The sequence below is a fragment of the Xyrauchen texanus genome, chromosome 41 (assembly GCF_025860055.1).
Source record: "Xyrauchen texanus isolate HMW12.3.18 chromosome 41, RBS_HiC_50CHRs, whole genome shotgun sequence".
NCBI lineage: Eukaryota > Metazoa > Chordata > Actinopteri > Cypriniformes > Catostomidae > Xyrauchen > Xyrauchen texanus.
The window spans coordinates 5,507,657-5,533,263 of NC_068316.1; the positions used below are offsets into that span (position 1 = coordinate 5,507,657).

Sequence of the window (25,607 nt, forward strand, 5' to 3'; positions counted from 1 at the left end):
ATGTTTGCGTGGCTTTGGTTGTTTCAGACAAAGACTGGGATTTATTTGTTGCAAGATGGTAATGAGGAGCCTTTCAATATCCGTTTGCACCTGGCCAAAGATATTCTCACCATTCAAGAGCAAGACGTCATCTGTGTTTCTGGAGAACCGTTCTACTCAAGTGTGAGTTACAGGATTATCAATATACTGTAGAAACACATTACTGTACCTACTGTACATTTTGCAAAAATACTTTTATGTGGCTCATAATAGCATGGCCTCTCATAACTTATTGTTTTCTTTTAGAATAACTCTTTGGTGCAGGCTAATATTTGTGTGCAACTGAAGTTTGTGTATATGTATAAAAACATGCCCTGAGGCATTACCTCAAAATATCTTGTCGCATGAGAAGAACACTTTGTCTTTTTTTGAGTCAACCTTCTCAGTTTGAGTGCATCATCAGAACAATGCTTGGGAATTTGAGTGGTTTGAATGATTTTTTGAACCGGGTTGTGTGTTGCCCTGTGTGTCTTTGTTTTATCTTTGATTCTCTGAGATGTAATGAAATCAGAAGTCTATATACTTTGATGAAGGTAGAGAGTGTTTTAACCATAATGGTGCATCTATCATTAGCATAATTGTGGAAACAAGGTTTTGCACTAGTTTAAACAGACAGATTATGTTGTATTCTCGGCTCCTTAATTAAGTTACTAGCATTGTTGGCATGGTGCAGTTTTCCCTTGGGAAATCTACATGGAAAGGAGGCAATTAAAAAGAATGAAGATCCTTCTCAATTTCACAGTTTGTAATGAAATTGAAAGATATAATTCTTTTCTACATCAACATACAAACGCTTTTGATTTTTTTTTCTGCAGGAAAGAACAGTAACGATCAGACGGCAAACAATCGGAGGGTTTGGTTTGAGTATCAAGGTGATTTTGCACATACGCCATCGTTTTTCACAGATTTATCTCTAAGCCCTCTGGTTTTTACAATGCTTTGAAAAACTCAGTGTCATCATTGTTTTCATAGGGTGGTGCCGAACACAAAATCCCTGTTGTGATATCTAAAATATCAAAAGAACAGAAGGGTACGTTGTTTATTTTCTCTTTCTTCACACTTGCTCAAAAATAAGCGCTTGTTTATTGGTTTTTACTCTCTTTTTGTTTCCAGCGGAACTCTCTGGACTGCTGTTTATTGGAGATGGAATTCTCCAGGTAGGATGTTTCTCAGTGTTTCTGTGAACAAACATGTCGATGAGCTAAAGGGTCAATTGTCAAAAGTGTCAAAAAGTGTATTGTGGACCCTTTAAATTATTGTAATTATTGTTGTCAGTCGATTACATTTTTTGTTCGCGATTAATCGCAGACATTGAAAGTGCTGAAATTTTAATCTATATATACTTAGTTTCTTTTAAAAAAAGATATATTTATTTATTATGAAAGAAAAGAAAACATAATGTAACAAAAATGCTTTTTTTTAATTTTCTAAATAAAGCCTTCCACAGTATAAAGATAGAAATGCGCTAAAATATCACCAATTTAAGTAACATTAAACGTTTCGTACGGTCTAAATGAATGGTAAACTAATTAAAATAACCAGCCCCCACAGGTTGTGTCCACATTGCAATGCACATTAAATCTCTTAAAGGGATAGTTCACCCAAAAATTACATTTCTCTCATCATTTACTCACCCTCATGCCATGTGTATGACTTTTTTTTTCTGCTGAACACATTTGAAGAAAAATAGAAAAATATCTTAGCTCACTAGGTCCTTAAAATGCAAGTGGATTGTGATCCAACATTTGAAGCTCAAAAAGTCACAGACAGTCAGCATAAACATCATCCACAGGACTCTTTGTTAAATGAATGCATTCTTAAGCGAAACAATCACATTTGGTGTGAAAAAGATAGATATTTAAGCGCTTTTCACTATAAATCCTTACTTCCGGTCAGCAGCAGTACGCATGTGTGATGTAATTGCATTGGCATGTTCACGGTTTACAACTGAGTATGAGGAACACTGTACAGAAGCTTAGTTAGATTTAGTTTAGATCTGTATTTGTATCTGTTTGTTTTCTCACAGTAGTGCATTTGGGTGCTCCTCCTGGATGTCTCTTCCGAGAGAAAAACATGAGATTATATCCGTAACATGCCAAAGCAAATGCCTCAAACAATGTATTATTTTGCCGCAGGCATGTAAAGGAGGATATATCTGAATCTATTCATCACTTACTCTTTTATTGTTTCACTTGTGTTGTGATCAGATAAACGGCATTAACGTGAGGAGCTATCGCCATGAAGAAGTGGTATGTTTTCATTTATACTTTTTTGTGTGTGTGGGGGATTTCCTGTTTCAATGGCAGAACCAAAATTAAAGGTTTATTGCTCGAAAAAAACAAAACAAGGAGTACTCTCAAAGCCAAAGTTGAGCCAACAATTTACTTTTTTTCTTATTTTTCTTATTTGACATGATATATCGCTGGGTGTAAATAAGGTGGCTGACAAACCAATCGAAAGTTATAATCTCCAAAAACGTCTCTGTGTCCAAAAGCCTCTCCAAACAAATAAAACATAATAATTGCACATAAAAAAATGAATTTCACATGCAAACACAACAATGACTAAAGATATACATGGCATGGAGACATGATCTTAGTAATGAGATTTCACCGAATTAATGCCTTTTGACTCACTGAGTCTGCATCAACGAGTTTGTGTCATTTACTTGGCGCCATCTCCTGGTGGCCATATGTAACATTGTGCTTCATGTGGATTATCTCCTGATCTATTCATCTGATTACATGTGTGTGGGCTCGTTTGAAAGATAATCACCTCCTCTAAGTAATGCTATGTGATATTTTATGTTCCTTAAGTTATAAGTGAAAATATGGCACATAAGCAACAATAACATTATTGTCAAAGACATATATTTAGCTATTACTCGCTATATTTTTGTCTGTGAGTAAAACAAATAGGCTGGTTGTATTCTACTCTTTGAGAGCTTCCCAACAACATGTGACACATGGCTATGTGATGAGTTTGATGCTTTTACTGATTGCTATAATATGTTCTGTGCAATTGTTTTATAAATGAATATGGAATTTTAAAGCACTTGTTCAGTTTTGGTCATAATGCCTGCATGCATTGGAAAGAAGAGCTTCTAAGCTTTCAAACGATACCTATTTTGTGTTGGTCAAGACTGTAGTTGTTAATATTTTGATGGTTTTTTTCTCATGGGCCCATCTTAGCATAAAGGGTTAACACACCACTGTAGAAGTGGGTTTGTAATCTTCTTTACCTACAAACTACAAACTAAACTGACAGTAAGAAGAAGAATGTGTTTTTGACTTCACTTCATTGTTTCTGGACAAGACTATTTTAAAAACATGAAATGAGCGAACGTTCTCTTATATTTTCCATATTCAGGTACAGGTTCTGCGTAATGCCGGTGAGGAGGTGACTCTGACTGTGTCTTTCTTGAAGAGGACACCTGCTTTCCTGAAACTGCCTCTCTGTGAAGACTGCTCATGTACGTCTGTGTTTTGAAACTATATATTTACTGATAGCATGTTTAATAATACGTATATAATAAAGGGGATGTCACAGGGGCTATATCTTAGTAACGATAAGATTTGGAGTCAAAAGTCTTATTACGCAAATGTGTGTTTTCTTTAGCAGAGGTGTTGCTCTTGGGTAAACAGGCAAAAATAATCGGGGCATATTGTCACATTTTTATGGTTTATGATATGTTTCAAATGCCATGCATGTTTTACATTTCTTACAAATAATGCTGGCCCAAACATATTTTTCTACATGACCTATTCCATTTTGTTGTTTCATGAGTAGTTTTGTCCCTGATAATTGTTTTACTCTTTAAATTGTCCTAAAAAGCGTATAATAGGCTGTTTAATGCAGGCATAGATCCTCTTATTTGGGAAAGTTGTCACTGATGTGTGTTCAGAACTATATTTTTGTTGCCTGGGCAATAACAGTGGAAATATTCAATAACTTTTTTGTAGCCAAGACTTTAAGGTGTGTGGCTATGCAGAAATTGACCTTAAAAAAATAGACTACCCTGAGAAAATTACCAAAGCAAAAATAAATAAATAAATACAAATACCTTTATATTACTAATCAGCAAACCATTAACGTTGATACTGATACATGAACACTTTGAGCATTTTTTAATGACAAATCAAACAAGTGTACATGAGAAATGCAAATACAGGTGTTTTCCCCCTAATCCTTGGAGGATTTGTTCAATCAACAGCCGATAAGATTAATCAATCAAATTATTTATGACAATTAGTTGATCATCGGTTAATCATTCACACCCTTTGTTTTCAAGGAGAACATTTCTGGCCTACTTTAACTAAACTAATAACATCTTACAGCCTTGTAAAGTAAAAGGTTACATTGAAGTAAACATTTGTACACTTAAATTGTATTTTTCCAGGTATACCGTGTGACCAGAGCAGTGGCACATCATCTCCATTGTGTGACAGTGGTCTACACTTGAACTACCATCCCAACAACACGGTACACATCTGAAAAAACAAATGAAATAAACTAAATATCTGTCTATCTATCTATCTGTCTGTCTGTCTGTCTGGCTGTACGTCCGTCTATCCGAGCTATCTGTCTGTCTGTCTATCTGTCTGTGTGTGTGTCTGTCTGTCTATCTATCTATCTATCTATCTATCTATCTGTCTGTCTGTCTGTCTGTCTGTCTGTCTGTCCTACCTACCTGCCATCATATCTATCTGGCTGTCTGTCTGGCTGTCCGTCCGTCCGTCTGAGCTATATGTCTGTCTGTCTTTCTATCTATCTATCTATCTATCTATCTATCTATCTATCTATCTATCTATCTATCTATCTATCTATCTATCTATCTATCTATCTATCTATCTATCTATCTATCTATCTGTCTGTCTGTCTGTCTGTCTGTCCTACCTACCTGCCAACATATCTATCTGTCTGTCTGTCCATCTATCTGTCTGCTGACCTGTCGCCTGTCCATCCTACCTGTCTGTCTGTCTGTCTTTCTGTCAGTCCGTCCGTCCGTCCATCTGTCCACCTACCTATCTGTCTGTCTGTCTGTCTGTGCATCTGTCCGCCAACCTGCCGCCTGTCCATCCGTCCTACCTTCCTACCTATCTATCTGTCTGTCTGTCATTTATCATTTCTGTTCTCTGCGTTTGTGTCAGGACACTTTGTCTTGCTCGTCTTGGCCGATGTCTCCTGGTCTACGCTGGGAGAAGAGATGGATAGATCTTCGATTGATCCCCCTTCTGCACGCTTGTCTGTCCCAGTATGTCCCATTTACTGACATTTCCAGGTAAGTCGATAGATTTTACAGTAGTTTTAGTAATATATAGAAACGCACATTTTTGTGTTTTTTGCTTTTGCATTTATCCTGTAATTGAATATGGCTTTATATGACATGTTTTGTGTAATGTCTCCTGAGTGCACATATTTAAATTTCTGTAGGCAAAATGCCTTTCAAGTGATTGCGGTAGATGGCGTTAGCAGTGGGGTAATTCAGTGCCCCAGTACTGAAGAATGCACTGACTGGCTGCAAGCAATAGCTACTAACATTTCTGCTCTAACCAAGCACAACGTGAGTATGCTGCAGTTTCAATGGTAATGGTAATGGTAAAAGTGGGATCATGTACACAAACCATAAGTGATCGTATTGTAACTTCTTTTTGCATTATTATTTGATGGGCTTTTTGTCTTTAATTGGGCAGGACATACCCCGCCGGGTACGTCAAAAACAACTGGGAAAAGAGCAAGCTCGCCCCGGTACAGAGCATCTCTTTTCTCGGCATGGAGTTAGACTCAGTCTCAATGATTACACGCCTCACCAACGAGTGTGCGCAGTCAGTGCTGGAATGCCTCACCTTGTTCAGGCCAGGCACGGCGGTCCCTCTAAAACATTTCCAGAAGCTCCTGGGGCATATGGCGTCCTCCGCAGCAGTCGCGCCGCTGGGGTTGATGCATATGAGACCGCTTCAGCACTGGCTCCACACTCGAGTCCCGAGATGAGCATGGCGCGTGGACCTCTGTTTTTTACGGGCAGGAGTCCCCTTGTAGCAGGTGTCCCGACGCATTCTGGTCACCACAGACGCCTCCAAGCAGGATTGGGGCACCGTGTGCAACGGGCACGCAGTCGCGGGCCGTTGGAAAGGGCTCCCGCTGCTCTGGCACATCAATTGCCTAGAGTTGTTGGCTGTACTTCTTGCTCTTCTGAGATTTCTCCCGCTAGTTCAGGGCAAGCACGTCTTGATCCGATCAGACAGCACAACGACGGTAGCATACATAAATCGCCAAGGCGGTGTACGCTCCTGTCACATGTCACAACTCGCCCGCCGTCTCCTCCTTTGGATCCAGCAGTGACTCAAGTCCCCCTCCACATTGAAGGTGTATGTTGCCGCTATTGCGGCCCACCACGACGCAATAGATGTCAAGTCTTTGGGTAAGCACGACTTGGTTATCAGGTTCCTTAGAGGCGCCAGGAGGTTGAACCCTTCCCGGCCAAGCCTGTTCCCCTCCTGGGATATCTCAGTGGTCCTTTCGGGCCTTCAGAGACCCCCCTTCGAGCCGCTAGAATCAGTTGAACTCAAGGCCCTCTCCCTGAAGACGGACCTCCTGATCGCGCTTGCCTCCATCAAGAGGGTCGGGGACCTGAAAGCGTTCTCTGCCTGGAGTTCAGTCACTCATGTCATCTTAAGACCACCACCGGGCTACGTGCCTAAGGTTCCTACGACTCCCTTCAGAGACCAGATAGTGAACCTGCAAGCGCTGCCTCAGGAGGAGGCAGACCCAGTCCCTTTGTTGCTATGTCCAGTACTTGCTTTGCATATCTATTTGGACCGCACACAGAGCTTTAGGCGTTCTGAGCAGCTCTTTGTCTGCTTTGGCGGACAGCGGAAAGGGAACGCTGTCCCCAAACAGAGGCTTTCCCACTGGGTGGTTGTTGCCATACCATTGGCCTATCACACCCAGGCACCTCCTTAGCAGACATATACAGAGCAGCGGGGTGGGCAACACCCAATACCTTTACAAGATTTTACAATCTCAGGTTTGAGTCGGTTTCATCCCGTGTTTTCTCAGGTCCGAGCCAGTAGAACTCGGTAACGAGTTCTCCACTGACCCGATTAGCACCTTGCATGCGCAATTACGCCAAACACAGTAGTGCCTACACGAAAATACCAATATGTCATGGCCATGCCCATTGACTTTGCACTTTTGAGTTAAGGCATTGCGCTTAGTGCTTGCGCACTTTAAAAAGGGCCCATTGAGTCATGGTGCTTATGTGGGTGACGCAAGTTTGAATCTGGCTCACAACATTTCCGATCCTGTTCCCCCCTGATAAAAAGCACCTGCAACACAAGGTACCATGGATTGTTTGGACTGAGGGGTCCATGTGAAACTGTATAGCAGTAAAATATTCACAGATTCATAGTGCTTCATTGTCTCTTGGGAGCATGTGGTAGACTGTATCGAACCAATGGGGCTCAATTTGAATATTAATGAAAAGAACACGATAAAGTTAATTTATGGAGGTAATTCGGCAAGACGGTGCATTATTTTTCATACATTTTCATTTTCTCCAGGCAGGTCATGTGTTGTAATCCCCTCTTTGCACTAGATTAAGGAATTAAAATGGCATTTCCTGCACAAAGAAGGATTTCACCCTTAATTATGATAGAATAAAGAGTCACTCGCTTTTGAGAGTCCCCTTACAAAAATACACCATCTTCCATCTTGCAAACATCTTTTTGAGTGTATGGTGCATTTGGCCCCAAATTCTCTGAAATATGCTAAGTTTGCTCTTCAAAACAAGATAGTATGGCTTTTGGTTTGGATTATCCTGCAGCGAGACCATCTGGATGAGCTTTCAATCCATTTCCTGCGAAGAAATTAGAACCTCATTTCACATTCAAATGGAACTATTAGAGTCATTTGTAAGGTGGCAGTCATTGGCCAGGGTTATGTGGGTAATGAAGCTAGAACGAATGTGAATAAAGCTTCACAGTGGGAGCAACTCTTGGGCCTGGGCTCTAGATAAACACTGGTATCATTGTTTAGAAGAGAAATGTAAGATATTTGGCTGAGGTTTTATCTACTTGAATAATTGAGCCAATTGAGACACTCTAAAGGTCATTTGGTGAGCATCGGAGAGATTTAATTTAGTCAATCATCAGTCGTAGTCTGTGTAGCAGACTGTGGTATTTCACTGGCTTTTTGTAATGATTTATGATTGAGACGTAATAAAAACATTTTTTTTTTACATGAATATTTTGTACCCTCTTTCTGACCCTTGAATTAAAGACCCCATGAAATGGCTTGACAAGCACAGTTTTCCATTATATGGCCCTTTAAAATATATCTTAAAAATCCTAATGTGTATGTTAAATCTCTATAATTCTATTGCAGGTTAAGAAGATAAACAGGAACTTTCCAGTAAACCAGCAGGTAAGGAACCATCCCGTCTGGATTTAATCCCAGTTGTTGAGGATGTGCAAATTATACTTGAAAGGATGACAAAATGTCTGCTGAGACACAAATAAAGCTCTTTAAGTGTGAGTGACTTGGTCAGCACACTTGAATGATGCCACACAATCATGATTTCTGACACATCCACTGTTCTCCGTGCTACGTGACGCTCTTACCCTGCAGACAGCAAAGAGTCAACTTCACAAGATATTTAGCGAATCGTATTAAGTTGCACTCCGCAGGAAACGTGCAGACTGACGCTCAGACATATTTGGTCGCTGTGTCCAATTTTATTCTGCGACCCCCCCCATGCAGGGAGCTTATAACATTCCTAATGATCGAGTTTTGAATTGGGCTTAATTATTTTATGAACGTTAGATTTGTTTATGTGAGGCGAGAAATGTCGAGTTTTAAAGAAATAGTTCACACAAAAATGAAATTTCTCTCATCATTTACTCACCCTCATGCCATCCCAGATGTGAATGACTTTCTTTCTTCTGCAGAACACAAACAAAGATTTTTAGAAGAATATCTCAGCTCACATGCAAGTGAACGATGACCAAAACTTTGAAGCTCCAAAAGCACATAAAGGCAGCATAAAAGTAAGCCATTAGACTCCAGTGGTTAAATCCATGTCTTCAAGTCCATTTTTTACCATCAATCTCCACTTTAAAAATGTTTTGTGCATAACACCTACTGGACTTAAATATTAATCTGTTTCTCACCCACACCTATCAAACCCATTCTAAAGATATGGATATGGAGTCTTATGGCTTACTTTTATGCTGCCTTTATGTGTTTTTTGAAATGCAAAGTGTTGGACCCTATTGACTTGCATTGTATGACATCCACAGAGCTGAGATATTCTTCTAAAAATATTTATGTTCAGCAGAAGAGAAAAGGTCATAGACATTTGGGATGGCATGAGGGGGAGTAAATGATGAGAGAATGAACATTTTTGGGTGAACAATCCCTTTAAGTTTATTTTGGCTGATGCTGGGCAGTTTAATTAGTCAGAAATCACATTGTGTGAGTTCACTCTGAACTTTCTGGAAACTAACACTTTCTATCTGTCTCTCTGTTATTCAGATCACATATATGGGCTGGGTGGATGAGAAAGAGCAAGATTCGGTTCAGGATCGAATGTACACACCAAAGTTTCTTGCCTTGAGGGGTTCTTCACTCTTTAAGTTCTCGGCACCTCCTGTGAGTTTAGCTTAATACAATACATCAACAGCCTTTCACCTGCAATTGTTGATTATATATATATATATATATATGCATGTGTAAAATATTTATTTAATATGTACTTTTCTATCTTGAAACAATCTGAGAAAAATGGTGACAAAATTTCTGAAAGCACTTCTATCTATTGGTTAAACTTTGCTTGAGTATCAGTTGTTGGCTATGCATACATCTCTGCAGAATTGAGTAATATTACTTCTATCAGGAAGCTTCGTAGTCTTGTACAACTGAAGAAGTTGTACTCAGGACCGTCATATCCTGCCAGAGATAGGAGGCAGGGGCGAGGATCCTACCCCTGTGCAGCACGGGACTCAACTGGTGGCGGTGGGGTGGTGGAGGTTGCCGTGTTAGCGCACTGAAAGAGCAATGTGATAGATTGTGAGCAGACTTAAAAAGCAATGGCTTACATGTGATTGGCTAGGAGTTAACTAGCGATGATGTACAGCTGCTAGTCTTCTCACTAGAACTACGCTGCGCTTATATACCCGACCATTTAAAATATAGTCCATAACAAAATGTCATTATTTACATTCTTTTATTTTATTATTTACATCAAACCTGTATTCTTGATTCAGCTCTTTTCTATACAGTGACAGGTTATAGTGACCATGTCTGTCCAGATTCAAAAATGAAACCATAAAAAAGCACCATATTTACCATATATATTAACTTGTTTTCTATATTCCAAGCCTTCTGAAGTCATATGATAGCTTTGTGTGAAGAGCCAACTAAAATGTAAGTTGTTATTCACTTAAAATCTTCCAAAATATACAAAATCAAATGATGTCTTTCGACTCATAATGTCATGATTTTCGTCAATTACATCATCAAACTTCATTGGTTCTCATGTGTCTGGTGACCAAAAGTCATTGACATCAACCCTGATGCAATTGCTGTCATGTTAGATTTTAAGATTGTTAGGGGAATAACTTAAACTTTCGATCTGTTTGGTCAGATGTGCCCCACTATAAACTGGAATGAAAAAGAGCTCTGTGAAGATTCTTCAAAAATTCTCTTTTTGTTTTCTATGAAAAAAATAACAGCATGTGGGCTAGGAATAACATGAGGGTGAGTAAAGAGTTGTCTGAGCAGTTAACATCCCCATTATTTACTTCAATTATTATCGACTTTATGAAATCCATTAATCCTTTCAGCTGTCTACAGTCTAAATCACTTAACCTGAGGCTCTAACACCTCCATTCACTATCCTCTAATCTCCATATGCAGTCAGCAATTAATTTAAACACACCTCCATCATAATTCTGGGACATAATTTAGAATTAAACATGAAGGATAATCCTGGAGGTATGTGATTAAATGTAAGCCTCACAAATGACTTATCATGAAAATATAAACAAAGGTCTTTAACCCTCGATGTCCCCCTGTATTTTACATCCAATGGTACGGTCCTGTTGAAATGAGGAATTGCGGTACTTGGCATTTGTAGTGTTTGGCACTAGACATCAAAGAGCTTCATCCAATCTACCATTTATTGCAATTTGTCTACAGAGGTAGAGGAAGATGAAAAGTTTAGAATGTAAAAACCTTTAATGAGATACGCAGATGCACAATTGCATTGGAGAGAACTTAAAACTCTTAGCAGTTGATCTAAAAGCTCTCTTAGGTTATTTCAGCTTGTGCAGATGCTCTCCGCTCCAGGCAATAAACACTTGACATACTACCTTAGAGGCAAGGATTGGTTTGACAAATGGTGACTCAATGTCAATTTTAAAAGCATTTTTGACAATAATTGAGAGCATTGCACCAAGTATTGGTTAACCTGGTAAACCCTGCTGAAAAGACTAGCATTGCTGATCACCAGCATACCACCAACAATGAGTGAAAGTGTCAAATAATAAGATGATTACTGAGATTAAGTAAGCAGTATCTGGCTGGTCATGTGATTCTAACATGGCAGCCCCCATGTGCGGACCCTGTCCATGTAGAATAAAACAGATTTTTTCAGCCACAACATTAAAACCACCTGCCTAATATTGTGTAGGTCCCCCTCATGCAGCCAAAACAGCTCTGACCCATCAAGGCATGGATTCCACAAGACCTCCGAATGTGTCCTGTTGTATCTGGCACCAAGAAGCTAGCAGCAGATCCGTGGCAATTTTTGCATTGCGGCAGGGCGCATTATCCTGCTGAAAAAGGCCACTACCATCAGGGAATGCTGTTGCCATGAAGGGGTGTACGTTGTCTGCAACAATCTGGTTAGGTAGGTGGAATGTGTCAAAGTAACATCCAGGACCCAAGGTTTCCCAGCAGAACATTGCCCAGAGCATCGCTCTGCCTCCGCCAGCCTACCTTCTTCCCATGGTGCATCTTGCTGCCATTTCTTCCACAGGTAAATGTACCCGGCCACATGATCTAAAAGAAAATGTGATTCATCAGACCAGGCCACCTTCTTCCATTGCTCCATGGTCCAGTTCTGACGCTCACGTGCCCCATTGTAGCCGCTTTCGGTGTTGGACAGGGGTCAGATTGGGCACTCTTGACCGGTCTGCGGCTACGCAGCCCCATATGCAGCAAGCTGGGATGCACTGTGTGTTCTGACACCTTTCTATCATGGCCAGCATTACGTTTTTCAACAATCTGTGTTACAGTAGCTCTTATGTGGGATCGGACCAGACGGGCTAGCCTTCGATACTCACATCCATGAGTGATCGCCAGTCGCCGGTTGTCCTTCCTTGGACCACTTTTGGTACGTACTAACCACTGCATACTGGTAACACCCCACAAGACCTGCTGTTTTGGAGATGCTCTGACCCAGTTGTCTAGCCAACATAATTTGGCCCTTGTAAAATCCCTCAGATTCCTACGCTTGCCCAATTTTCCTGCTTCCAACACATGAAATTCAAGAACTGACTGTTCACTTGCTGCCTAATATATCCCACCCCTTGACAGGTGCCATTGTAACGAGATAATAAACGTTATTCACTTCATCTGTCAGTGGTTTTAATGTTGTGGCTGATCAGTGTATGTTTTTTCATGGGCCATTAGTGCCTTTAAGTGCACCTGGGTAGCTCCAGCATCCGAGTTGGCCCATTCATTATTACAACATGTCACGCATTCAAGTTGACAAGTTTGAACAACATTTAGAAGAAGCCAAACTAAAGCAAACTAAATCCGACAAAAGGTCTTTTTTATTTTTGGTTGCAATAGTGCAGTGCTTCCCAAAATGTTTACCGTGGCGTACCCCTTCAAACATCCAGCATCCTTTCGCGTACCCCCTCTAACGCATAGATAACATTCAGACAAGGTCATTTGAAAATATGTCTGTTTAACACATTTATCTTTGCATTAGCATTAGCATTAGATTAGTTGACCTTAAATTTTAAAGCACTGAAATAATTTAGCAAAATCATTGCTTTCCATCATCTTTAATGTCCACACCCCCCTTCCAATGTCATAACTCTAGAATTCTGAGTTTTCCACTGGTAAATACGACTTTGCATGTTCATTCATGTGACTCATAAATAGGATATTTCTGACTTCACTTAACAGCTGCGTATGTTGGAACACTAGTGTATCGTCAGAAGATTGTAAGTCGTAATTATGAGCAGGGCTGGACTGGGAAGAGAAATTGGCCCAGGATTTTACATAGTCCTTTTCTGCATATCGCAGTGCCATTTTGTGGTCGGTTCTGTATAACACGTCAGCGCATTTTGGCTAATCGCGTCCCATTCAGCCCATTTCGCGGCCGACTCACCGCCCCGCTCGGTTCACCCAATGGCCAGTCCGCCCCGATCGGCCACAAAATGTCTCGGCCCACCGGGAAAATGCCTGGTATGCCAGATTACCAGTCCAGCCCTGATTATGAGTATGTCACGTTCAAGTGTTAGGTGGTCAGAGAGAATAGGACAGGTAGCTGCTAGAGGTAGACCGATATATCGGTTTATATATTGGTGGGACTATTGGTTATCGACAAACATATCTGCTGATAGTTGCAGATAGTTCTTTATTTTAGTTTATTCCTCATCAATAAACTATATCTGGTGAAATATATACTGTAAGTACTGTATCTGGTGAATATATAGGCTATAAAAAGATTAATTTGGTAAATATTTACTGTACATATAGAGCATTGTAATGTAGCCAAGTCCTCTGTGTATTCTGGGCTTGTTCATAGTTAAAAGTCCAGCGTTATGTACCAAGTCTTAATTTTTCTAGTTATTATTGGGATTTTGGTTGCACACTTGCTTTTGGGATTTATTTTTATTTATATTTTTTGCTCTTCTAGCCTCAATGTCTGTGTCTGTCAAGACTAATAAATGTTTGATCATTCTATATATCGCAAAAAACAAAAAAAAACAATTGGGTGATTAATTGGTTATAAGCCTCTTCCACCACCTTGGTTATTGGTATCGGCAAAATCCACTATTGGTCGACCTCTGTATTTCGAAAAATTTAAGGAATGTTAATTCTGGGTTCAATACAAGTTAAGTTCACTCGACAGTATATTTGGCATAATGTTGAATACAACAAAAATTTATTTCGACTCGTCCCTCCTTTGTGAGGCACTTTCAATGGAAGTAAATGGGAGTTTAAATGCAGATTTGTGAAGCTTATAATTTTATAAAAGCACTTACATTCATTCTGTTTAAATCATCGTTTTTTACAGTCATTTTAGGGTTTACGGCACTATATCATCATGGCAACAAAGTTTTAAAATTGGATATAATTTTACACAGAAAAGGTTAGTAAGCGATTTTATCACACTAAAATCATGTTAATGCACATATTGTTTATGTCTTGTTGCTATACTTTTGAAACTGTAACCCAGATTTTTGCTCTTTTAAAGAAAAGGGAGTCTAAATTAATTTTTGTGGAAATCAAAATGATGCTACACTGTCAATTGAGCTTAACTTGTATTAAACCTGAAATGTTCCTATAATAAGTATTATTTATTAATAATTACTGCATTTTTGCCATGCTTTTTAAAGGTTTTTTTTCCCTTTTTTTCCCTTTTTTGTTTTTTACAAAATTACAGTTTTTGTGTAAAATTGAATAAGTATAATGCAAAAATTGTTCATTTAGTTTTGACGTAACAACAAAACAAACATTAATTTACATATCTCAGATGGCTCTTTTACATACAAGCAGGTGACTCTTCTAATTTGCTAAACAGGAAATGTAATTTAAGAATACCAAATAGCAGCCGATTTATTGACATATCGATCGACCACTAATAATTTGGCACTTGGGTATCAAAATTATCACAGAAGATTCCAGTCAAATTTACAATTTGAGGAGGCATTCATGTGCAACATCCAAGTCTTCAACTAGGATTTACGATAAAATTACGATAGCATGTAAAGGAACTAGTTGAACAAATAGCTGAAAAGAAAGTGGTAAATGAATCAAATATTTGAATGCACTACTCCCAAACACTTTATATGTTTGTCTCTTTTCATGCCTTGAGCTCTTTTGATGATCTCCAAATGTCCATGCCAATACATCTGTTTATGCAAGCATAGATTTGACTGGTATGCTGACATTTTAAAAGTCTGCTGCAAGGTACTTGAGTCTGAACAGTAAACACTCCTGAGTTCTCAATCCATCTTAACTGGCCTTTGGGTATTAAAGGTGACTGTGTATTCTGTGCTTGACTTATTCTTGTGTACAAGATCTCTCTAGTTTTTCCTTTTCATCTTCGAGCAGGACATTGTTTACCTCATGTAGCATTTAGGGACACCACGAGAGCAAGTGACCCAGAGCTAATCTTGTGTTCACTGACTGAGCTGAATTACGTTCTGTGTGACTTTTTGGGGACTGACAGGAATCTCAACTCCTCTAGGTCACCACCTGGGACTGGACCAGAGCCGAGAAGAGCTTCACCGTCTACGAGATCATGTTCAAGATTCTTAAGGTATGAGTTACATTTCTTAAAAACACCAGTGGCAACCCTTAGAAATGGTACTGTGGTGCTGGTGTGTCTTGGGGCAGTAAGAAATAGTGTTGGGGAGTAGGTATAGATGCTGTAAGTGATTTTAGCCATTCTCGAATTTCCACAAGCTGTCAAATTGAGCTGTTGGATTAGCCACGCCCCCTTTTTTCCAAAACCTGCACTTCAAAGAAACCAAATGAGATTTGTTCAAACAGACACGACCAGAAACGGTTGTCAATACCAACAGTAGCAAAATAGCGCCCTCAACTGACAACTGTTATGACCAACATGGCATAAAAATGTCATCCATCCATCCATCCATCCATCTTCAACCGAAGTCGGGTCGCGGGGGCAGCTGCTCCAGCAGGGGGCCCCAAACTTCCCTATCCCGAGCCACATTAACCAGCTCTGCCTGGGGGACCCCGAGGCGTTCCCAGGCCAGTGTGGAGATGTAATCTCTCCACCTAGTCCTGGATCTTCCCCGAGGCCTCCTCCCAGCTGGACGTGCCTGAAACACCTCCCTAGGGAGGCGGTCAGGGGGCATCCTTACCAGATGCCCAAACCACCTCAACTGACTCCTTTCGACGCAAAGGAGCAGCGGCTCTACTCCGAGCTCCTCACGGATGACTGAGCTCCTCACCCTATCTCTAAGGGAGAAGCCCACCACCCTTCCGAGGAAGCCCATTTCGGCCGCTTGTACTCGCGACCTAGTTCTTTCGGTCATGACCCAACCTTCATGACCATAGGTGAGGGTAGGAACAAAAATTGACCGGTAGATCGAGAGCTTTGCCTTTCGGCTCAGCTCTCGTTTCGTGACAACGGTGTGATAGAGCGAATGCAATACCGCCCCCGCTGCCCCGATTCTCCGGCCAACCTCCCGCTCCATTGTCCCCTCACTCGTGAACAAGACCCCGAGGTACTTGAACTCCTTCACTTGGGGCAAAACCTCATTCCCAAAATGTCATTATGCCTCAAAAATGCACCACAACAACAATACTATGAGAACGTTCAAAATGATTGACAGACAGAAAGCGTGTCAACCATGACTGTAGATATTGTGGTTTCTGGCAGACATACAAACATAGTTTTGATTCAGTTAACCATGGTTTTACTAAAGTAATACTGTAGTATCCATATGGGAACAATGGGTTTACTGTAGTAAGTACTGTAAGTAACCATGACTGTCACCAAGTAACCATGGTTAATAATGTTTTTTTTATTTAATTTTTTTTAAATAAAAAAATAACATAGTTAAAATATGTTTACAGTTGAAAAAACCACAGCAACCACTAAGAACATTCTAGCATTGTAAGTATTTAGTTTTGACAATCATAGTTAATCACAGAAAATGTTAGTCTAGGGGCCCTAATTTAAAAGCACCAATGCTAAGCACAGCGCTATGCCATATTTCATAATCGCAAAGCCAATGAGCATGGCCATAAAGTTTTGGTATTTTCGTAGTAGAAGGTAAAAGTATAAGGCGAAAGTGGTTTTGGCAGATTTTTGCGCACGAGGCGCTAATGAGCTCTGTCGAGTGCAATTTCATTCAGAGTTTTCTCTGGCACTGTCTGCGTCCTAATATATAGTCCATTCCCTGTCACCAGCGATGTAAGCAGAGACAGCATATTCAGTTGGTAGTGTAAATGGACTGAATGCAATGAATTAGAATAATAGAAATATGGACTTACATTCTTTTGTGCATTAAAAATATTGAATGTCAGGCATATTTCTGACAGTGACACCTTCCTTTTATACACATTGGAAAATGTGGTTCTTGTCAGGATTTGGATTTACGCTCAGTTAAATTATAGCAAATGTAAATATTATTAATAATTTTCATTTACTGACATACAAGTCATGGCTAGTATTAACAGTGATTGTATCGGAACGCACTCCACTTCTACTGGTCAGTTTTCATTTTGAAAGATTAAATTAATTTATTGAAATTATAAGAAAACATTTTTCTAAATTCAAATTATACTTCAAACTAAATCAAATTTTGAATCAAAATAACGAAGTCGTAAAAACAATCATGCCAAATCCAATTTTACTTTCTCCAACTTCTTCCACCGGACCCTTTTGCAGTGATTTAAAAATCACTCTACAACAACAGGTGGAAAAATACAGATACAAATGTCTGTACGTCATAAATACAATTGTATTTACAAGCAAAATAATAATTGAAAAATAAACCACGCCCTTAACACAACACAAATCTCAAACATTTCTGTTTCATAAAACAGTGAACGTCATAGGCATAATTTGATGTTCCACTATATTTTCAGAGTTTGGACATGAACTTTAGTAACACCAGCTGGCTGAATCTCTAAACTGCAAATGCAGTAACTGAGTTTGGACTTTGTGCCGAAAACAGAGATGGTTTTGAAACGTCTTAGCGCAACAACCTATTTCCCAGAAATATAGAAAATTGCACTTTGCTCAACTTCATTAACATACAATACACCCACAGATAGCGCAAGCATTCCCACCCATGCCCACTTACGCTGGCAAGAATTGCACTTAGAATTAGCGCTCTCACGTAAATTGAATAAGGCGTTACACATACGCTATGCTTTGCACACTCACAAAAGTAGAGCCTAGGATTTGTTTCAAGCATTTTATTGAGTCTAGTCTCTTAAAAAAATTAATAGCACTCTTTTCCACAAAAAGCTGCAAGATTTGAGGTATCATTCATGTCCATTGTACAAACGGTATAGGGCGAGTTCTGAGGCATAATGTATTACTTGCGGTTATGGATTTGTTGAAATCCCTAACAGTAATTCTGAGCAATAGTAGTGATGCTTGTCTTATTAATCATTCACATTAAAAGTGTAATTTACTTATTTATAGTCTTCAACACTTGAAGCCTTTGTCTTTATAATCCTTAAAGGGGTAGTTCACCAAAATATGAAAATCATGCCATACTGTTTTGAAACAACATGAGGGTGAGTAAATGATGGGTGAACTAACATTTCTGGGTGAACTATCCCTTTAATAAAAACACTTATTTAGACATTAGTCCAAATAAATGTATAATTTCAATTAATCTTCAGGACAATGAGCTATTAGACAAACGGAAGCACTGCTTCACTGTTCAGACGGACTCAGGAGAGGACATCTTCTTCAGCGTGGAGCTCGAATGTGAGCTGCTTCTCTGGGAGAAAGCATTTCATATGACAACATTCTTTGAAGTGGAGCGAATACAGGTACTGAAACCCCCAGCGTCTGCTTCACTAAAGTTAACTTAATTCAAACAGAGCATAATTAAGTTTGACACAGAGGAACTAAATTAAACTCAGTCAAATAAAATAAATGTGAGTGAAATCTAATGAAAATTGGCAAAATGAAATGAAGGAATATTAGTGGAGATGTTAAGGCTAGCTCGCTCCTGCACATTTCTGTCTTTTTGGCACAATAAACAGAAATGGCACAGATCAGATTTTGGCAAATAATTCTGCACTTGCCTGACGTTGTTGGCTGCCATCTGTACAAAACAAGTTCCTAGTGATGTGGGCTGTGCCAATGAGAGTTTAAATCTGATTTGTGATTGAGTACTTGCATGGGAAGGAAACATTGTTCATAACACATTTTTGTTTGGAGACATTAGTGCTGTTGTAGATTTAAATAATAACTATTGATCCTAAATATAATAAAGGCCCTTAGTGTAACAACTATTAGTCTTAAAAGTAATAAAGGCCCTAATTGTAATAACTATTGGTCTTAAATGTAATAAAAACCCTAAGTGTAATAACTACTGATCATAAGTGTAATCAGAGGCGGCAGCCGATTTTGCCGGGGCTTCAGCCCCGAATGTTTTGAGTGTAGCCCCGAATGTATTTTGAAAAGTTGACTGACAAATATGAAACCGGACAATAGCCTATGTAAACCTCCAAAATCATAAGTTGCCTTATTTCATTGTGCTTTGGCTTTGCACATACTGCATACAGCCTGTAAAAATAGACATAGGCATAATCTAGCCTATAGAATAAGTTCCTTTGCTGTCGGTAGCCTATGGGCGACTCCGTTTCTTCCTCTCTGTTGAATATGCAGCAGGTAGAGGAGGAGCTGACATCAACTTACTTTACTTAGTGGCGAGTTAAAAGCAGTTAGCAGGAAAGACAGCAAAAATGAAGCAAATGAGGCTTCTAAAATTTCCGAAAGAAGTCAGTGGGTAAGAATTCGCATTTGTTTTTGTCCTTAAAGTCTAAAGATCATCATCTGGCTGGCTTTCACCCACAGTAGGCTAAACCTCAAAACGTCTGCTACTGACTGATATCATATTTTCATATTTTCTGTAGTTCAAGCTTTGAACTACAGAGAAGTGGTTGCTAGTGTGAAAATAAATTTGTCTGGGCTAAGCCCCGGATGTCCTTCAATGCTGGAAACGCCTCTGAGTGTAATAAAGACCCTAAGAGTAATAACTGTTGATCCTAGATATAATAAAGGCCCTAATTGTAATAACTTTTGGTCCTAAATGTAATAAAACCCATAATCACTACTGGTCTAAAATGTAATAACAACTCTTAAGTATAATAACTATTAGTCTTAAAAATAATAAAGGCCTTAACTGTAATAACTATTGATCTTAAATGTAATAAAGGCCCTACGTGTAATAACTACTGATCTTAAATGTAATAAAGGCCCTAAGTGTAATAACTATTGATCTTAAATGTAATAAAGGCCCTAAGTGTAATAACTATTGATCTTAAATGTAATAAAGGCCCTACGTGTAATAACTACTGATCTTAAATGTAATAAAGGCCTTAAGTGTAATAACTATTGATCTTAAATGTAATAAAGGCCCTACGTGTAATAACTACTGATCTTAAATGTAATAAAGGCCTTAAGTGTAATAACTATTGATCTTAAATGTAATAAAGGCCCTATGTGTAATAACTACTGATCTTAAATGTAATAAAGGCCCTAAGTGTAATAACTATTGATATTAAATGTAATAAAGGCCCTAATTGTAATAACTATTGGTCTTAAATGTAATAAAGTCCATAAGTGTAATACCACTATTGAATTAATTTTAAATGTAACATTGACCCTAAATATGTAACTATTGGTCAGTGTATGATCAGTGTAGTGATTAAAGGGTACTTAGTAAATGTGAGCAATTTATCATTAAAAATATATTGTTTAAAAACATATAACCCCATTAAAATAGAATCAAGGAGAATTAACTGTATCTTTCTTCCTGAGCAATATTGGTGAATATATTCAGTAGCTTTTTTGTAGCCTAGACTTTAAAGTATGTCACTTTAGAAATTGACTTTCAAAAATAAACTAGCCCTGAGATAAATTCACTGGAGCACAAATGCTGACAACTCTCCCTGGTCTCCACTACATTTATGATTCAGATCTGATTATGTATATTTCAAGTACATTACTCTTTGTATATTTCAAGAAAACATGCATATGCAGTATATTCCATATAGATCAAACTAGAAAGATAAAACCAGGACAGTGTTTGCTGAAGAATATTCAAACCGTTTCATATTAATAGCAAACACAGTAGCACAAATAAAATTACTGCCAATTTGTCCCACTAAACCAAACAAATGCGGCAAAACACTGTCCATGGTTTGTGCCAAAAAATTGCTTCTGTTTATTTTTCTCCCAAAATAATTATGTATGACACTTAATATCCTAATGAAACACTTAAGAGATGAAGATGTTTATTTCTGCCAATTTGCCTCTTGTCTGATTAACTGTGCCAAGTGTTTCCTGTTTCAGTGTAAAACATACGCTTGCATTGTGGACAGCCATCTCATGGGACTCACCGTCGATTTCAGCATGGGGTTTGTGTGTTTCGACGCCGCGTCAAAGGTGAGGCTAGCCAATAGGTGACTTAAAAAAATAATAGCATTTTTTGTAGTTTTACAAAGACCATGTCCAGCTTATATTTCACTGCAATATCTAAAGGAAAGACTAAATCATAAAGAAAACAAAGCCTGTTTTAGGACAAAGATTTTTTAGCATTGTGACAGTTTTTTTGTATTTTCATGAATAATAAAAGTTGTGAAATGAATGACATATTTACATGTATTTCAAATTAAAAATGTAATTAAACATTTTTAACTTGTTTTATTGTTTTATACAAATAGGGAAAAAATATACATCATGTTTATATTTGTTGTGCTGCCTTGAATAATAAATAACAGTTAATGTTTTTTAAAATATTAGAGTAATTTGCTCTATTCTAGTAATCAGAATCTGATATACATATGAGAATCACTAATGGGGATTACTAAAATCTCAAAAGTGCTCAGTTGTCATGAAAACATTTTCTAAATGCAAAAACTGAACACTTCTATTTATAGATCACAATATTTTGACTGTGAGTTTTATATGAGTCATCGTCTGTTGTTAAAGTAATATTTTATACACCCCTAATATTTCAAGGTTTTCTCAGACCTGAGTAGAATAATAACATTCAGACACTTTTTTCATATTTTCAGAGGTGTAAATAATCATAATTTAATACTTGTTGTAGGCGGTGCTGTGGCGACATAAATTCTCTCAGCTTAAAGGATCATCAGATGACGGCAAGAGTAAAATCAAATTTCTGTTCCAGAATCAAGACACGAAACTTATTGAAGCGAAGGTAACATTAGCCTTTTTTTCTTTTTTAAGTTTTGTTTTTATACTGGAGTCTACAGCATTTTAATACACCTGATGTAAACCCAAATTTGATTAATTTACGCAATGTCACCAGGATTCCTTGTATGTCATTTTATGGTAACCATGGTCATTCTCAACTACCTATTAATGAATTAATTTATGTATTTTTGTAATCTCAACCTTGCCAGAGGAAAAACGCATGTTTTATAGCTAAAGCGTGTAAAAGCTAGTTAGATTATAGGAGTTTTAGAGTAACATTTGATTATTTTTTACCCCGTAGGCCAGTGTCACAAGTTAACTATTAAGGGGCAATATTTGCCACCTGGAATTGATTTTCTGGGGCATTGTTTTACCTTTATGTTGCAATTAGTTTTTTACCATATTCAAACTCCCAGCATATTGTCCATTTGTCAGCTATTTTAATTAATTAAATCATCAATTAAAATTTTATTATACAAAAATGATTTATATAAAAAATAATAAAATATTGTGTAATAATAATAAAAATTGCATTTTATTTTAGTAAATTATTATTTATTTTATTTATTGTTTTAATTTATTATTAATTAATAAATAATAGAAAAATAATTATATTTGCTGTTCAAATCAAATCAACATGAAATAGGTGGTTTTGTCCGGTACCTGTTAAATTAATTTTCTATTATTCTGGAATTTCTATTATCTGGAATTTTATTTTTTTTAATCTCTGTGGCATTTTTGCCCAAAACTCTGGTTTATTTCAGACTCTGCTGTAAGTGCAAGCACATTGTTGATTTTTACTTGACTTTCACCCAGACGTCTATTTAATGTGTGCGTTTTCATCTGGAAGATGTATTTTTGAGAGTGTTTGCTCATCTGCAATACGTCTATGAGACATTTTCTCTCGGATCCCTAAAAGACATTTAGCAGATGTTTGGAGACACAAATTTGCTCTTTTAAAGATGTTTATCATATATTTGGATGCAAAAATTATAATGTGATGCATTCCAGATGAAACGCTCTTAAACAAACATATTGGAGATGTACAAGTGCTATCTATCTGGGTGCAGATTCACGTAAGTCATGAACATTTCTTTGTTTCCATGTCTTCATGTGACGTCCAGGAACTGGAGTTCTCAAACCTCTTTGCGGTTCTCCACTGCATCCATGCGTTCTTTGCCGCCAAGGTGGCTTGTTTGGATCCCATGTTTGTCAGCAGCCAAAATGCTGCCATGGCCCCTGTTGTCTCCACGGCTCCGACATTAACGGCCACATCACAGATATCAAAAATAAAGTACTCGAGCTGACAGACTCTTGTGTCAGTTTCATTCCTCATAGACATTCAGAGGAACAATCCCAAATAAACAATGGACAAATGATGGATTTCCACTTTTTGAAGGAAAAAGGCAAGTCATGTAAACATTCACAATCTCTGTATGCTATATCATCTAGATGGGAAACAGACCTTAGACATTATGCGACCGATCGATCCGGGATATGAATTTCTGAGTTATGAGTTATGTTAAAGTTTCTAGTCGAATGCAAACATACCACACGTTTACGATGTTCAGTGAACCTTACATCCCTTTCAACTACAATTACTGTCATTAGAAAGTTAGACTCCTCCCCTTTTGATAGTGCAATATATCTGTTTGCATTAGAAAGATATTAACAGTTCTTTATGTGTATTATTTTAGAATATTATTTAATCTGGTTATTGATTGGAGTGAACCCTTTTGTGAAACTGCCATGGAGTGCACCATAAATGTTATTGAACGCTCTGTTAATATTCTAATTTTGTGTCAAATAGCTATTTAGTTAACCAAAGTAATACCAGCCACCATAATTGTACCGTAAACGCACCAGAAATGAACCTTTCAGAATGTCCATCTGAATCTAATGTAAGAAATCTAGTGCCTAAGTATTATATTGGTCATATTGGCGGGCTATACCATATTATCATTCCTGGTGATTTTTATATTTATAACTTACAAAAATCGCCACTATTAACACTGACTCCTATCTTACTACCCAGACAAACAACAGACGGGAGAACGGGTGTGTTATTTTCGTATTTGACCTATTTTGATACTTTTAAGTCCTTTATTAAAGATCCAATCCTGAAAGTGAATATGAAGAATTGGGTTTGATTAATGGAATTGTATGATGCATATTTTCTGTACATGCTAACAATTGTAAGGATTGCCTTTTATTTTATTATCTTTACGTCCTTCTTGCATCTAAGATAAATAATAGACTATCACCCTGTAAACCTTGTTAAAGTCAACCTGAAATCAAAATTGACCCTGTTTATTTTCTAAATACACAATCATGACACATTCAGGACCCATCCTCCCCATTTCGTTATGAATGCCATTTCGTGTTGACTTGGCTCATGTTCAAAAGTTAAAACATTTCTCTGTATTTTTGTACATATTTAAAGCTGCTGTTGCAATCTGTAATCTAACCAGTTACTAGCGTCATGAGCAGGGGACAACACGAGTCATGTTATCTAGCATTTTGGCCAAAGCTTCAATCATCCAATTTTAGGCATGTACTCATTCTAATCTATATATTTCTGCTAAAATGATTTTTTTCATCCAATCTAAACCATTAGATAATAGGTTCAAAATGTTCCTACTCTGAACTTTTGTACACTCCCAGAAGGTTTTAACCATTGAACACCCACCAAGTGGCCACCCTAAATTTAAGGTGGTTAAACATGATTTGCTACAAAAAAATATATGACCTGAGAAGCATTAAAATCTTATATTTTGTCATAGTCCTGATGTTGAGTGAGCACGGAGTGTGTACGTTTATGCAAAAGAAAGCTTTTTAACCCAAAATGGGATATCTTTGAAAATGATGGTACTTGAAAAGAGGTCCAAAATAATGATTTTATTTTTCAGCAAATTATGATTTGTTTTAATAGAAAATGTATAGCTAATAAAGGTTTTATAATGTGTGAATTTGGAGTTTTTTTTATTGGTATCTATTTGAAGGGTGTTTCTTATTTTATTTTCTACAGTATTGTTTTCCATATTATGTGCATACTATATACAGTATTTCCATGTTATAATTTCTAGTTAATGGTAAAATGCAACAAACAAACAAACAAATAAAATGTTGGAAATGATTGCAATGCACAACATTAGGTTAGTTAAAATCATATGTTATTGTATGGAGGACTAGGAGTGATAAACATTATATGAAGCATTATAAATACATGATTTGATTGAATTATCAATGTATTAATTTAAACATTAAAATAAATAAATTACTAATTAAATGGGTGAATTAAGAGATATAGTATATTTGACATATTTAACTACATTTTAATTGATGATTAAAACAATTTAAAATATATATTTGTCAATTT

The 25,607-nt window shown here is 37.7% G+C and overlaps 1 protein-coding gene across 4 annotated transcripts in view; it reads left to right on the forward strand.

Moving 5' to 3' along the window:
• The window catches only part of sntg1 (syntrophin, gamma 1), an 84,933-nt gene extending 59,759 nt beyond the window's left edge, over nt 1-25,174 (forward strand). For all 4 annotated transcript variants that reach the window (XM_052113910.1, XM_052113908.1, XM_052113907.1 and 1 more), the window contains 16 exons: nt 28-162; nt 855-911; nt 1,012-1,069; nt 1,153-1,196; nt 2,247-2,288; nt 3,409-3,511; nt 4,439-4,521; nt 5,190-5,320; nt 5,473-5,602; nt 8,425-8,463; nt 9,574-9,690; nt 15,533-15,604; nt 18,676-18,828; nt 21,362-21,454; nt 22,122-22,232; nt 23,353-25,174. In XM_052113910.1, the coding sequence (XP_051969870.1) occupies nt 28-162; nt 855-911; nt 1,012-1,069; nt 1,153-1,196; nt 2,247-2,288; nt 3,409-3,511; nt 4,439-4,521; nt 5,190-5,320; nt 5,473-5,602; nt 8,425-8,463; nt 9,574-9,690; nt 15,533-15,604; nt 18,676-18,828; nt 21,362-21,454; nt 22,122-22,232; nt 23,353-23,535 (1,551 nt within the window). In that variant the 3' untranslated portion in view covers nt 23,536-25,174. The remainder of the gene's footprint in view (nt 1-27; nt 163-854; nt 912-1,011; nt 1,070-1,152; nt 1,197-2,246; nt 2,289-3,408; nt 3,512-4,438; nt 4,522-5,189; nt 5,321-5,472; nt 5,603-8,424; nt 8,464-9,573; nt 9,691-15,532; nt 15,605-18,675; nt 18,829-21,361; nt 21,455-22,121; nt 22,233-23,352) is intronic.
• The last annotated feature ends 433 nt before the right edge of the window (nt 25,175-25,607 follow it).